Source organism: Myotis lucifugus, unplaced genomic scaffold, assembly GCF_000147115.1.
Source record: "Myotis lucifugus unplaced genomic scaffold, Myoluc2.0 scaffold_0, whole genome shotgun sequence".
Classification (NCBI taxonomy): Eukaryota; Metazoa; Chordata; class Mammalia; order Chiroptera; family Vespertilionidae; genus Myotis; species Myotis lucifugus.
The window spans coordinates 39,147,059-39,163,683 of record NW_005871048.1 but is presented as its reverse complement, the minus strand read 5'-3'; the positions used below and the strand labels follow the sequence as shown (position 1 = coordinate 39,163,683).

Genomic DNA, 16,625 nt, shown 5'->3' with positions numbered 1-16,625 from the left:
TTGCTCCATTTTATTCATTTGCCATCTCTGTAGTGAAGAATTTACCCAAAGAGAGATCTGGCCGTTGCCCTCAGTGACTGAGAGATTATCTCTAGGTCAAGATACTACCTGATAGAAATATCTTTTCCTATTTGGGGGCTCTGTCTACCAGCTAGTGGGCAAACTACGGCCCGTGGGCCGGATCCGGCCCGTTTGAAATAAATAAAACAAACCAAAAAAAAAAGACCGTACCCTTTTATGTAATGATGTTTACTTTGAATTTATATTAGTTCACACAAACACTCCATCCATGCTTTGTTCTGGCCCTCCGGTCCAGTTTAAGAACCCATTGTGGCCCTCGAGTCAAAAAGTTTGCCCACCCCTAAGCTGCTAGTCAAACAATGTGATTTACAGACAGTCCTCGGGTTACGTCGGACTCGACGTACATCGTTTCATGGTTACATCGCCATCTCCCACTTATTAATAAAAAAAAAAAAAGTTCCGTCATATGTACATATGTGCTTTATGATTTTTATTATTTACCACAAGTAAAGGTCAGGAATTGTCTTTCTTTTAATTTTTTTTTTACTGTTTCACTTCATTACTGCTGTGTGCTCCATGTAAGTGACATAGGTGCTTATATAGGTGGGTTCCGACTTACAGCGAAAATCGCATTACATCGAGCCGTAGAAACGGATCTCCGAAGTAACCTGAGGACCTACTGTATAATGCAGGTTTTGTAACAGCCATATCAGTTTCAACCTGGAGAGTAAAGGTACCAACCCAAACCTACAGGAGGTGCTGTAGGCTAAAGGTCAACACACAGGTAGTATGTGATTGAGCCAATCAGAAAGAATACATGCATCTCTATGTTCATAGCAACACAATTTACAATAGCTAAGATTTGGAAACAGTCCATCAGAAGATGAGTGGATTAAAAAACTGTGGTACATCCACATAACAGAATACTAAAAAAGAAAGAACTCTTACTATTTGCAACATTATGGATGGACCTGGAGAATATTAAGCTAAGTGAAATAAGCCAGTCAGAGAAAGATAAGTATCACATGACCTCACTCATATGTGGAATCTAATGAACAACATAAACTGATGAAAAAAAAATAGATCCAGAGACATAGAATCATCGAACAGACTATCAAACTTCAGAGGGAAGGCAGGGGAGGGTGGGCGGATGGGAAGAGATCAACCAATGAACTTGTATGCATATATACATAACCCATGGACACAGACAATAAATAGAATGGTGAAGGCCTAGGGTCGGGGGTGGGGGCAGGCTGGGACAGGTCAATGGGGGAAAAAGGGGACTTTCAACAATAAAGACTTTAAATAAATAAATGAATAAATAAATAAATAATAAAAGCTAATAGCTAATGTAAGAGGAAAAAAAAGAACTGTCCCAGACTTTGCATCTCTTACTTTAGTTGATTCTAATTTGTATCCTTTTGCTGTAATAAAACTACAATGGTAAGGAACAACAACAAAAACGACAGTGTGTGATTGTTATACTCTCATGTAAAGTTAAAGAGGTAAATTATTTGGAAAAAAGCAAGTTGTAGAATAATACAAATAGAACTTGTTATATATATGTACATATATATTTAGAAAAAATATACTGTGCTTTATATAACAGAACAACAAACCAATAGATGTTTAAAAAAGTGTGAAAGGCTATACAGGTATTCATCAAGTTTTTAATGGTTACCTGTGCAGAATAGGATTGAGAGACAGGAAAACTTTAATTCTTTAACCTGTATACAGTGGGGCCTTGACTTACGAGTTTAATTCGTTCCGAGACCGAGCTCGTTAAGGAGCTCGTTAACTCAAATTACTCTATCAACTCAATGCAAAAAATCGGCCGAGAGACAGCTGGTATCTCAAAAAACTCGTAAGTCAAGGCCCCACTGTACTTGTGTGTCATTTGATATTTTTAAAACATATGTATCGGCATTTTTTATCTTTTTAAGCAACTTTTTCTAAAATCTTATGTAAACTTTACCTTGTCCACCTAAAAAGATACAGAATAAACATCTGTTCTTCTCCAGATACAGCCCAATTCTGTACCTACTTTAGAACTCTATTTCCTCCCACATTGCTGGGTTGAACTATATCACTTCTCACCCATCTGTGTCATTATCATTAAGAGACCCTTTGTACCCTCCCTTTAGTTTGCTGCTTCTATAAGCCTTAGTATAAGAGATTCAAGGCTTTGTCTTGGGGTTGAACCTCATTTGAAAATTTCACAAAAGGCTCTCTTCTGGATGGTCTAAATGTTGCAAAGTAGTTTATATAAGTGAGGTATAATTATTTTAAGGAATTAAGGAGAACTTGTCTATTTAGATTGATAGTCAACATAATAATTACAAGTTTATTATTATGAAAACGAAAAAAGAAAGTTTCTTTTCAGGGGCATAGACCTATCAATGTTTCAGATATACTTACTTCAACACGCATGCTACATTATTGACAGATATCTGGGATTAAGAAACAATACGCCTACCTGTCCAGAGTCAGGATCAAGCCTCACTTTTAAACTGGGATCTTCACGTTGAAGGCATTTCAATGCATGATCCAAATCTGGTGGATAAAAATAACAACATGGTTATTTTAGATAATGAAATATCTAGTGAGGAAACATTATAGTGAGGAAAATATATGAACAAGCAAACAAATTTTGAAAAAAGAAAATTTCCAACAGCCATACATGCTTTGTAGAGAGTAAAATAAGGTGGTAAGATGGAGATGGGAGGTTACTTGAGATTGGGTGATCTGGGAAGGCCTCTCCAGGATGATTTGGGTAAAGACATATAAAAAAAAAAAGCAACCTTATTAAAAAATGGTGAAGAAAAAGAATTCCAGACAGAGGAAATGGCTGTGCAAGGAATAACTGGCTTTTGGAAAAACAACAAGGAGGCCAGTGTGTAGTGTGACACTGGTGGGCAGCTGGGGGCCATGGTGAAGAGTCTGGATTTGCAATAAGAAGCCAGCCACTGAAGGGTTTAAGTGGACAGTAGCATCATCTGATTATACTCTGCAAAGATCAATCAAAGAGCTGACAAAAAAAGCAAAATACCTTCAGAAAAATAGGCAATAATGAGAATCAGATAAAAGGAAGCTAAATTACATAATGAATAAAGACATGGTAATATAATCACTCTATGATAACCACAGCCAAAGAGATGAAATAAGAACATATTATTTTCATTAAATACACGATCAAAAGTGATACTTTAATACAACCATTAAATGATACATATATCCTACTTCTTTATAAAAGATGTTAGAAGTTCTACAAAGTGTAGCTGAAGTAAAGAGCTGAGCAATGGATTCATGAACTACCTTATTCCACACATTTAAACTGTTATTCTGTTTTTATTTTTGTTTGGGTGAAAGATGAGGGTTCAGAACAAAGGAGGAAGATGCAAGAAATGAGGCCAGGCAAGAAAGATTCCAAGTAACCTCCACTCTATTCTGCTGCTGCCAAGCTAAAAGATTGCGTTTACCAGACGCCTTTGCAACTGGGTAGCCATATATCTAAGTGATGGCCAATGACATATAGGAAATCTTAAAAGGGCCCTAGCCAGTTTGGCACAATGGATAGAGCATCGGCCTGTGGACTGAAGCTTCAGGTCCCGGATCGATGCAGGTCAAGGACACATGCCCGGGTTGAGGGCTCGATCCCCAGTAGGGAACACGCTGGAGGCAGCTCATCCATGATTCTCTCTCATCATGGATGTTTCTTCCTCTCTGTGTGAAATCAATAAAAATATACTTTAAAAAAAGAGAAAGAAATCTTAAAAGAGAAAGGGGCACATCTTCTTCCTCCCCATTCCTCCTTTCTGCTGCCGGGAACTCCATGGTGCCCAAGGCTCCAGCAGACATCCTGAGATGACTAAGGACAGGAGTGATGCACTCAGACAGCCAAGACAAAAGATTGGAGGCTGGGTGCCCACTGTGGACTCTAAGCCTGAGGCTACCAACTCAAGGTATATTTCACAACAGAGAGAAACAAACTTTTGTCATTAAAGCAACTGTCATTTGGGGATTTTCTGCTATATTTAACCAAATCTAATTGAAAGTGACATAACTGGAATAATGAGCTAGATATATCATACCAAAGAGTTTGGGTTTCTGCTTTAAGTAATGAAAAGCCACTGAAGAATTCTGAGCAAATATGCTAAAAAACAAAGTATATAACGATCAGAAAGGTCAATCGACATTAACAAAGTATATAAATATCTTCACTGAGTTTCAAAGGTTGATCAAGAAAAAGTAGCATTTTATAAATCATGTTGAGAAACTGAGCCAGTTATGAATTGGCTCCTAATTTAATACACGGGAAGGGCAGTCCTGAGGTCAATTACTTAGAGTCCCATAGGTAGCACTATAAGAACAAGACTAAGGACTAAGAATATGATATGAAAAAAAATGGCCAAGATATAAGAAAAAATAGAAGGAGTTTGTAAAAATCAAAACATTTTAAATAAAAAGCTAGGCCAATCACAAGAAATACTTACCAATAAATGCTGATAAAATTAAACTATTTTATCTAAATTATCAGGGCATTCATTAATTAATACACCAACACTATTTGTACCTGGCTGCTTAGCTACCGAAGGGGGTTCTATGGTACAGAAGAAAACAGGTTCTGGAATCTCCACCCCAGCCAATAAAAGTCTCTCTGTTTCACTGTTGTGTCTCTGCTTCTTTTCTCCCTCCCTTTCAGCTCGACGAGTTGCAGCTAGTGCGCTGGACTTGGATGAGACAATGGTATCTCCAGTGGCCGTCTGCAAACAAAGAAGATGCCTTGGAATAAAACCAGCTGCAAGCAAGCACTCAGCTTCTACCAAGATTCACGAAATAAGAAAAAATTTAATGTGGCACTTTATTTTCATCAGTACTTAAAAGAGACAAATTCCTAAAACTCATTATAACTTTGCACAGGTAAATCTAATTTAACCTGTGTAAGAATTCTATCCAAAATACTGCTGTAATAAGTCTAACAATAACACAACACACCCACAATATATATCCAAAATTCATTTGACAAAACAAATGTACCTTCCTAAATTTTCAACCATATGTAGACAAGTGAGGTAGAAGTCCATTACTGTGTTTTACCACCAGTAAAAATTTATTTCTATTTTACAAAATCCTTTAGTTAATTCTTTATTAACTAAAGTATGCAATTAAACAGAATACCCTTGACCATGCAAAAGTGACAGTAGCTTCCTTTAGACTTCAGTTATTTTTTAAAACTATAATTTTACTTTTAAACTTACCTATTAGGGAGTTTTGTGCCGGTTTTTGTCTCTGTAAAGATATTCCTACTGAACACTAGCCCAGATTTCTGTAACTCTCTCAAATACATACAAGTTCTGCCTTCAGATAGACAGAGAAGCCACTGTGATGCTAGAAGTCCAATTTCCGGACCATGGGAATTTTCTATAAAGGATTTTACATCTTGCAATTTCATAAAGAGTTTAAAATGTTAAAAGTAACAATGTTTTATCCTAAATGCCAAATATACCAAAGTTTCATGAGTAACTGTACTTGATTTAATACATATAAAAGTGAAATGTCCTTAGTTTTAACCCATCAAAAGCATATATAGACAGCATCACATATTTTCATCCTATAAAAGTCATGGAGTGCCTAAATTCACTGGTCTAAGGACTAAGAACAGAGAAAAAGACAAAAATCCTTGCCCTCATGGAGACTTCATTGTCAAAATATCCTAAGTTAATACCTCATCGGTTATAAGGTTAGATGAAATTGTGTGCAGTGATCAAAATAAAAAAAAATCCAATAGCAATAATAATGTTTATATAATCTTAAAATGTATGTATGCATACATGGATAGTATATTATTTTACTTGGATTTGAACTTTATATGAATACAATCCATACCGTTAATAGTTTTCTGCAATTTCCTTTCTTTCTATTAAATGTATAAGAGTCAACCATTTAATAACTATGCTACACAATATTCATTATTCCACTACTACTGATGGACATTTAGATTTATGGGGGTTTTGCTATTATAAAATATCTACTTTCAAAAATCTTTATTGCTGAGAATATTACAGATGTCTCCCCCTATAGTCCCCCTCCACCCAATTCCTAGAGAAACCATTTCATCACTTACATGTTTAAGTCCAACAGTCAAAGCAATGTTACCAGCAGTCAGTGAAGGGATTTCTACATGTTGGTCAGCAAATGGCAAAAGCAGACGACTTATTCTCTCCCTGTAAAACCATGATTTATATTAGTAGAAGTATTTTTAAAGAAACAAGTACAGTTTTAGAAAATAATCTAAGCTTCTACTTACGTGCAGTTTCCATTAATATTATGGACGGCCAACTGGGGTTTTATCATGCCTGAGTAAATGCGCATGAACACCAGCGGTCCCCGCTGCTTGTCGTGGAGAACTTTAAACGCCAGTGCACATAAGTCACCCTTATACCACTGCCTGTAAAAGTTAAGGAGACATTCCAAAAAGTCTTTAAAATACACTTTCAATATATTTATCCAGATCAGATCATAATCGCTGCACAAACTTAATCGTGATGTCCTCCAAAGAGCCTTCACATCTTCTAGTTTAGCTGCCCAGACTGACTAAACAATGTCAGTACCCCACTTCCTCCACTGAATTAATTCCTCAAAACTAAAAACAATGGGGTCTCTTCCAAATATTACCTCAATTTGCAAATAATTCCATAACCAAGAGTTTCCTCCTCAAAAAAATATTCCAAGGAACATCACAGCACTTTCTCAAAAAAACCTGTACAGAGTAAATAGATAAGTACTTTCCAATTACTGTTTGTACACTCTCCTCCCACTTTCTCTCCAGTCACATAACCATATAAACATATACTGCAAATCTGAACTTGTTTATAAGCCAGCATTCTTACAGAATAATGTCCTTAAGTTGGTGTTCATTGATAGGATTTTGTGTACATTTTTCTTAGGAAAAGCTCTCTATTTTCATTACTTTCAAAGGAGTCCATGGCTCAAAGTAGTTTAGACATTTCTATTACAGAAATTCTCCAATACGATTTCCCCAGTTTTTAATTTTATTCAATAAATCCTTATATAGAAAGCTTACACTAGGCACTGTTCCATATACTTTTTAAACATTAACTCATTTGATTCTTGTAACAATCCTCTGAGATAGGCCCTACTCTCTGCATTTCACAGATAAGAGGTTAAGCAACTTGGAAGAGGTGAAATTTAAATCCAGGTAGAACACAGTCCACGCTCACAATCACTCCAATTGAGAGATATTACAATCTCCAATTGAAAAGTGGTTAATTTCCTAGTTAAACGTATTAAAGTCCAGTTTCACCTGCCATTTTACACAACACTCAGATTTTAGAGGATTTATTAGTAAGTAAAAAGTTGTTAGTGGCAACAGGAGTCAAACAATGATCTTCTTTATAGCCATAAAGTATTTTGAGCTTTTGAAAAATCTTGAAATCTAGAATAGATATAAAATATATTTATCAGATGTTCCCAGTATACTACCTTTTTATTTTTAAACTAAGTTGGCAGGGCCAACATATGTTTACACAGCAATAAATCCACATTCTTAGCTCCATCTGTAAACGCAGCAGGTTACAAGAGATAACAAATGTCCCTTCCAAGTGAAAATTACTATGACACTATATTATATGATTTACAGTGATATTTTTCACCAATGTCATTAAAAAGTGGTGATTCGAGGCTATACATTTTAATCTATATACCTGCATACTTACAGAAATTCATAGTTGCGCTCTTCAGGTGAAGGCAAGTACATAGTAATAGCATCTAACAAGGGTTGGACCCCTTTGTTTTTCAGGGCACTTCCACAAAGCACAGGTACTGCTGTCTGAGCAAGTGTTACTCTGTGTATTGCAGTCTGTAGCTAGAAAGCAAAGGTATAAATAAGTATTTTATGTGACCATAAGATGGTCACATATATGCAGTATACTTGTCTCAACCAAAATATCTCAGAATTAGATGTTTTTCCTAACCAACCACGTAAAACATACTTCCATCATTCTTTATGGCCTTATTCTTTGTTTTTCTTTATAATATTAATTACTACCTGGTATATTAGATACATATTTATTAGTATATTGTCCATCTCCCCTTCTATTAAATGTAAAACTTATAAGAATTACAGTGAGGTTCAATGAAAAAACTGCTAAATCCCAGAAACTAGAAAAGTGCTTAAAACAAAGTAGGTATTTAAAAATATTTATTGAATAGATGAGTTCATATATTTGTGATTTCACCTTAATAATCTGGTAAGCTGGTAAGAAATTAAAAATATAAACATGAGTAACAATTTTTTCAAATGAAATAGATCCATATTAAATAAAATCCAAAAGAAAATGAGAAATCAAAGTAGAAAGAAATATTTGAAAGACCTCAAAAACCAAGAAAAGCTTGGGTGTACCTGCAAGCTACTGATAAGGGAATGGTGGGTCAATTCTACTTTAGACTGTAAACTCTTTGAAAACAGAAGTCATGTTATGTGACCGTAGGGCAAAATAACACACTTAAGCACTCAAATACTAACCAATAAAATATGTCAAAATTATGCCATTTCATTCAAAAGAAAAATATTTTTTTCTACCTCAAGTAATTTCAAATGGCTCAAAATTAATCTACAGATCTTGTGTTTTTCTTTAATTCTTTTTGGGGAAAATAATTAAGTGAATTTGCTGGGCTCATCTTGGATCCCACTATACATATTACCACTTAAAAACACTTTCTTTAGTAACTCTTCTGTTTCATCAAGGAAAATAAAGAGTAAGTTTGCCAAATTCATGGAGGAAGAGTCCTGGCAGGAAAAAGAAACAAACACAAAAAAACAGGAATGCCTTAAAGAAATGTCATAATTCAATTATTATCTATACTTTACTTGCCTAGTCTCTGGTTTAATGTTTTTCAAAACAAAACAAAAGACCTGCAATGAGTTTCCACTAAAAATTAAAAGAGATTCAGAAAAAAATATTCTGATTAAAATGATTATTGTAGATTGAAAAACCAGGAAATTTTAAATAAAAAATTTCAACCTCTGATTTCCTTAAAAATACTTATTAAATGGTTACAATGAAAAGGCTGAGAATTAACAACTTGTCCTGAATCAATACAAGTAAAAAAGATTCCACTTCTAATTTTGTAAAATATAACCAAAAATAGTTAATCATGCCATTATTAAGTAGCTGTATTAGTGGCTTTATCTCAATGTTCTTCTAATTTTTGTTAAAATCAGCATAGTTTCCAATGCTATGCAAAGTTAGAAAAACAAAAACAACACAAACACAGAAAACAAAGTACATCCAATTAGTAAAACTTGGTCAAAGTAAATGAATAATAAAATTTACCTTTTCAGCTGGGAGCAAATCAAAATTTTCACTAAATTCTCCTAAAACCAAGTCAGCAAATTCATCATCCAAATCTGCAACCTATAAAGAAAGGCTTTAGTTCTATGACTTGTATTTGTTGTCCAACTATTAACTTAAGCCAAATACTCTAAATATACATTATCCAAATATTACAAGACAGCTCCATGGTCTAACTTATCCAGGCCAAGGACGTCTTCCTATCTTCTAAAAGAGAGTTTTTCTTTCAAAGGAAAGGAGACTGAAAATTGAAGACATGCTATTATGAGTTTCCTAAATTCATGGGAAGCCTGAGCCAGATTAAGCATAACATTAAATTGCTATCTACTCAGAGTGTTCAAAAGAAAATGCACAATTTGTAGTCAATGATAACATATACAATGGATTGCTATTTTTAGCTAAATTTGGGGGTCTTAGTTCATAACAAAGTTTTATTTGATACTCCTCTAATATTCTGAATGTTCATAAGATCTGAGAAAGTCAAACTAAAAGGACTAATCTTATTATAACTAATTCTGCACTGAGGAAATATATTTAAGTTGGGATAGTAGACATAATTTCAATAATAAAAATGTATTTATCTAATTCATGTCCTTTTCATAATCATTTGCCATTATAAAATAGAATTCAGCTGACAATAAAATTAATAAAAGTTTCAAAAGATTTTAATAGTATAAAGGAATAAAACTTGCAAATTTGAGAAAAACAGCCTTTTAATAGCCAACTACTGTAAAAATGTACCAAACTACTAGAGCTATCTCATATAAATGGAATCATACAGTATTTGTCCTTCTGTGATTGGCTTATTTCAAATAGCAAGTTTAATGTCCTCAAGGTTCATTAATAATGTATCATGTCAGAATTTCCTTCCATTATAACACTGACTACTAGCCTGTTGTGTGTATATACCACATTTTATTTATCCATCCATCTGTTGATAAATACCTTCCACCTTTTGGCCGTTATAAATAATGCTGCTATGTACAAGGATGTACAAATATCTCTTTGAAACCCTGCTTTCGATTCTTTCGGATATAAACCCAGAAGTGGAATTGCTAGATCATATGTTAATTCTATTTTCAATTTTCTGAAGAACCACTATACTGTTTTGCACAATGGCTGCACCATTTTCATTCCCACCAGCAATGCCTGGGGTTACAACTTCTCCACATCCTTACAAGTTATTTTGTTTTTTGATAGAATCCATCCTAACAGGTGTGATGTGGTGTTACTCTCTAATTCTACACATACGTATGTATTCCTTATAATTAGCTCTTTATTACCTACTGATAGAAAATTTGAACCTTTAATGTCCTAGAGCAGTAGTCGGCAAACTGCGGCTCGCGAGCCACATGTGGCTCTTTGGCCCTTGAGTGTGGCTCTTCCACAAAATACCACGTGCGGGCACGCACGTACAGTGCAATTGAAACTTCATGGCCCATGTGCAGAAGTTGGTATTTTGTGGAAGAGCCACACTCAAGGGGCCAAAGAGCCGCATGTGGCTCGCGAGCCGCAGTTTGCCGACCACTGTCCTAGAGCATATGCAAGTTTATGTTGGTAACTCAATTAGATTATAAAATCCTCCTTAGGTTTATTCTGATAGCCCTTTTATATAAAACAAAATAAAACCTCAAAGGAGAACCAATTATGTACCCAATTATTGATTAATAAATGTCAATTCCACTTTTATCCTTATGTGCAACCCCCCGCCCCCTCAAATTAGAGAAGCAGTATGGGCTCTAGCTCTAAACAGACAGATTTGGGTTCAGATCCCAGCTCTGCTATTTATTAGCTATATGACAACTTATTTTACCACTGTAAGCCTCTGTTTCCTCATCTGTAAAATGGGGATCATATACACTGTTCTGAGGATTAAATAATATATGTAAAGCACTTAAGTTAGATCATGAGTCTTCAATAAATATTATCCAATAATAAAATTAACAATGACCATTATCATGTTCATAATAAAGTTGAAAATTACTATATAATGGAAAAGAATTACTTCAAAAATAACTTCATACAAAAGATGAATGAAAATAATTAATTATAATTTTGACCAGTTTAATTTAGAAGTAAGGAAATCAAAGAGTTCAGACTCAAATGTTCTTCTTTACCATAAAATTCAGGGAGTTTATTTAAGATATGTTTTACTTATTGTTTTTTAAACTAACAATATCATATAAATATTACAAATAATAATATTACTATTTCCTTTTGCCGAAACCGGTTTGGCTCAGTGGATAGAGCGTCAGCCTGCGGACTGAAAGGTCCCAGGTTCGATTCCAGTCAAGGGCATGTACCTGGGTTGCGGGCACATCCCCAGTGGGAGATGTGCAGGAGGCAGCTGATCGATGTTTCTCTCTCATCGATGTTTCTAACTCTCTATCTCTCTCCCTTCCTCTCTGTAAAAAATCAATAAAATATATTTAAAAAAAAATAATAATATTACTATTTTCTTTTAAATTTTGAGGGTGACATGAGGTCTAAAATTATATATCAACAATTTTCTAAATAATTTGACATTTGGTCAAGTAAAAGACAGAAATACCTTTTGACCTGGCAATTCCACTCCTAGGTTTCACTCTAAACAAATTCTTACATATGTGCACAAGGACATACATACAAAAATGTTCACAGCAACACTGTTTGTAACAGCAAAAAAAAAAAAAAAAAAAAAAAAAAAAAAAGAGGTAACAACCTCAAAGTTTATCCACAGGAAAACAGACAATAAATTATGGTATAATCATATATTGGCACACTACTTAAGACTGAAAACAAGTGAAGTATAATCACACGTAACAACATGGAAGTATCTTCAACACAATGTTGAACAATGTAATAAAATAAAAAGTATCATTCCATTTATATAAAGTTCAAAACCATGAAAAACTAGTTGTTCTGTTTTATATTTTTATTGATTTCAGAGAGGAAGGGAGAAGGATAGAGACAAAAGCATCAATGATGAGAGAAAATCATTGATTGGCTGCCTCCTGCACACCCCCTACTTGGGGATGGAGCCCACACCCGGGCATGTGTCCTGACTGGGAATCAAACTGTGACCTCCTGATCATAGTTCAACACTCAACCACTAAGCTACACCAGCTGGGTGAAAAACTATGTTCTTTAAGGATATATATATTTGTGGTAAACTATTAAAAAAAAGCAAATGAAAGATAAACTCTACAGTCAATACAGTAGTTGGGAAAATAGATAATTAGTGGAAGGGGGAGAGATGAATAGGAAGTGGCACATGGAGATTCAAGAGTATTGCTAATATTCTATTTCTTAAGCCAGGTGGTGTTCATTTCATTATTCTTGTATCTTATATTTTCCAAATGTAATTTTATATTAAATTTCAATATAAATTATTCTTTAGAGTTTATAAATATTTATGCAACTTTAAACTCAAAGTATTATTTTACTTGTTCAATTAAGGCATTCCTTGCTTCAGTAGCCTCCTTCAGCAATTTAGGATCACTCTTTTCCAAGAGGGGTTTTCTCTCAAAGTCTTTTCCATCATCTGAATTGGGATTCCAAAGAAGTTTTTCTTTATTTACTACATCCACCACTCCTTTGAAAGTTTTGGCTTCACCAATTGGTAACTATAAATCAGAGCAAAATTAACATTATTAAATGATCACTCAATTAGAATGGCATTGGTGATAAATCTTATCTTTCCCCACTTTCCCCCAAATGTCCATTATTATTACCACAATCTTACCTATTTTATAATTTATATTCCAACTTCTTCCAAAAATGATTTGAAGTAGCTTCAGAAATGTGTATGTCACAATAAAATAAATTGATGAGGAAACTGAGGAGTTGTTACTATTGATTAACCAAATATTAATCAACCAACCTGTAAAAGCAAAGCTTTGCCTTCAACTTCTCTCTGATGCTTTCAACTGCATAGTTAAAACTGTAGAAAGCAAAATAATTATACAGTAGTTAAAAATGTTAACGTTTTAAAAACAAGTTTAAAAATGTTCTCTAAAAGTACAACCCTTTCCATGGCTTCTAATGTTCATCACTTCAGTTTCCATAAGACATTTTGAAAAAAATTTTAATGTCAATCCAGATAAATAGTAATTGAATATCTCCCAGAAACCCTGCCCACATAGGTATTTAAGGTATTATTTTTGTTAACTTCACCCTTAACTGAAATTGGAGGGTTAAGGTTACCTAAATTGATCAAGATCACAGATAACAAATTTCAGTTAGGATTCAAATGCAAGATTTGTTATTACAAGTCAAGGATTCTTCTAATAACTGCATTTGCTATTACACACGGCTACCAGCTTTCTTCCAAAAGCCAGCCTTTCTATACTTTTATCTCAGGTATTCTTTTTTTTTTGTAACTGTTTTATTGCTTAAAGTATTACAAAGAGTATTACATGTCTCCTTTTTTTTTCTTTTTAAAAAAATTTTATAATAAGTATTACAAAGGTTATTACATATGTGTCCTTCCCCCCCCCCCCCGCCCTTGACAATCCCCTGCCCTCCCTTACCCCCCAGTGTCTTATGTCCATTAGTTATGCTTATATGCATGCATACAAGTCCTTCCATATGTCTCCTTTTTTATCCTGTCCTTAACAATCCCCCGGCCTCCCCTACCCCCCAGTGTCTTATGTCCATTGGTTATGCTTATATGCATGCATACAAGTCCTTTGGTTGATCTCTTACCCTCCCCCCTCCCGCCCCTCAACCCTCCCCAGCTTTCCCACTGGAGTTTGAGAGTCTGTTCGAGGCAGCTCTGCCTCTGTATCTATTTTTGTTCATAAGTTTATAATGGTCTTTATTATCCATGAGTGAGTGAGATCATGTAGTGTTTTTCCTTCATTGACTGGTCTCAGGTATTCTTAATGTTAGCTGTTATGCTGTTCATTTCTGTGCTAACAGTGGGGTTGGCTACCTATGGCACACATGTCATCTTTGGCACATGCGCTAACTTATTCTGGTCCCAATGTCTTTGACAACCAGCCTAGTATCCAGTCACTTTCCTCCCCATCATCACAGGTGCTATAAGTCAGTAAAGGCATCTACCTCAAGGCCCTCCAAACAGAAAAGGGTCAGAACTTAAGCCTCACACATTTTGAAGGTTGTACTTTTACTAATCGAGACAAAAGTCCTTTAAACCAACAGCCTTTAGAAATCCTTCAAGAGTTACATAAACAGAGCATACTGTGTGGTTTTAGGAAGAAATAGTTTGTTTTGTTTCTGCCACTCTCACACCACAGACCAGCATCTCTCCCTGTCAGATTTCCCTAAAATCCTTTATATTCTTGATTGTCTCCCTTTTACAATTTCTCCAAATTCTTCATATATTCTTGATTCTCTGAATTCTGAATTCTGTTCTCAGAATAATGTATCATTTTGGATTACCACACCGTAAGTCTCCGAGCATTATCACAACATTTCAGCATTCACTCTTTGTACTATATGCAGGTCTTAAACATCTAATTCTCCTCTCCCAGTTCCCTTCAATGGAGAGTATATTACCCAGTAGGAGCCAAAGAAAATCAGGGGACAAGGAAGAACACTGTTCTCTGAGGCAACTACAAGAAACAATTTGCTAACCTCTACCTTTAGCAAAGACAGGGAGCACCATAACCTTCAGCGGTACATACAGGGACTACACCATACAGCTCTAAATAGAACCAATGGAATCAGCAAGACATCACTGTCAGGATCCTAGAAAATACAGTCTCCCTACATTAGAATCAGGATGGTTCATCATCTATGAGCTCTGTATTAATCTCACAGTGTTACTTAACCTATGAATTAGCGGCTTTCACTTCTTTTTAAGGGGACTGAATAGATTTCATGGAATATTTATACTCTATAAGGAATAGGTATTTCTAAATTTAAGTTACAGTCCATTAGAAGCTCAAATTGAATTCTTACTTTAATAAGCCAAAGAAATATACTTTAAACAAATTTTAAACAAATACCTTGCTCCAGTTTTGTCCATCTTGTTTAAAAAACAGATTCGAGGTATTTTGTGTTTATCAGCCTGCCTCCATACTGTGAGGGTTTGTGCCTAAAGCAAAGAGCACATGTGGGAAAAAATAACTGTTACTACACATGGAAGAAAGAGATCCAAGACTCTATTATAACATGGAAATGGGCCTTATTCTAGCATGGAATTATTGCCACTGCACTTACACTTCGAGACTCCTATCAGGTTAACATAGCTAAGAATGTAAGGAAGTGTGATGAAAAAAAGTAAGCTTCAAACTTAGAATAATGCTTTGGGTGACCTAGGTTACCACACAAAGAGAATTAATACCTGGAAGTTAACGAGAGAGAGAGAGCACAAGAGAGAATGGGAGCTGAACCATGAGAGCAAGTTGTAGATATCATGGCACTTCATTTCTAATACTTTAGCATATATTTCCTAAGATAAGACATTCTCTAACATAACCAATTATAATGATCACATTCAGAAGAATTTAAGTTGACACAATACATACACTCCATGTTCAAATTTCTAAATGATGTCCTTTGTAAGTTTGTTGTTTTTTTTTGTTTTTGTTTTTGGATCCAAGCTAAAGTTCAAGCTCTCTCCCTTGGTGTCAATTTGTCCAATTTTTAAAAACATTTTTTTTATTGATTTCAGAGAGGTACGGAGAGGGAGAGAAAGATAGAAATATCAATCGTTATACTTGCCGAAACCGGTTTGGCTCAGTGGATGGAGCGTCGGCCTGCGGACTGAGGGGTCCCAGGTTCGATTCCGGTCAGGGGCATGTACCTTGGTTGCGGTCATATCCCCAGTGGGAGATGTGCAGGAGGCAGCTGATCAATGTTTCTCTCTCATCGATGTTTCTAGCTCTCTATCTCTCTCCCTTCCTCTCTGTAAGAAATCAATAAAATATATTTAAAAAAAAATATCAATGATGAGAATCATTGGTCGGCTGCCTCGTGTATGCCCCACACAGGGGAACGATCCTGCAACTCAGGCATGTGCCCTGACTGGGAATTGAACCCTGACCTCCTGGTTTATAGGTTGACACTCAACCACTGAGCTATGCTGGCCGGGCAATTTGTCAAAGTTTTAGGGATGTTAATTTTGATCACTTCATTGATACTATTTTTAGTAATTTTAAGATTAGAAAAACCAATGTGAGTTCTATATTCAACATAATAACCATTCTGAGATTACAGACAAATGAGGTACCAGCTAAAGATAGCTTAACTGACCCAGTAGCAATAATTTAAGTCCATTTT

General features: G+C 35.1%; 1 protein-coding gene across 1 annotated transcript in view; it reads right to left on the bottom strand.

Moving 5' to 3' along the window:
• GFM2 (G elongation factor mitochondrial 2) overlaps nt 1-16,625 on the bottom strand; it is a 41,325-nt gene that overhangs the window by 10,859 nt on the left and 13,841 nt on the right. The window contains 10 exon segments of the mRNA XM_014451666.2: nt 2,498-2,574; nt 4,595-4,784; nt 6,146-6,245; nt 6,329-6,469; nt 7,758-7,906; nt 9,378-9,458; nt 12,821-13,000; nt 13,258-13,271; nt 13,274-13,317; nt 15,350-15,438. Of these exon segments, the coding sequence (XP_014307152.1) occupies nt 2,498-2,574; nt 4,595-4,784; nt 6,146-6,245; nt 6,329-6,469; nt 7,758-7,906; nt 9,378-9,458; nt 12,821-13,000; nt 13,258-13,271; nt 13,274-13,317; nt 15,350-15,438 (1,065 nt within the window).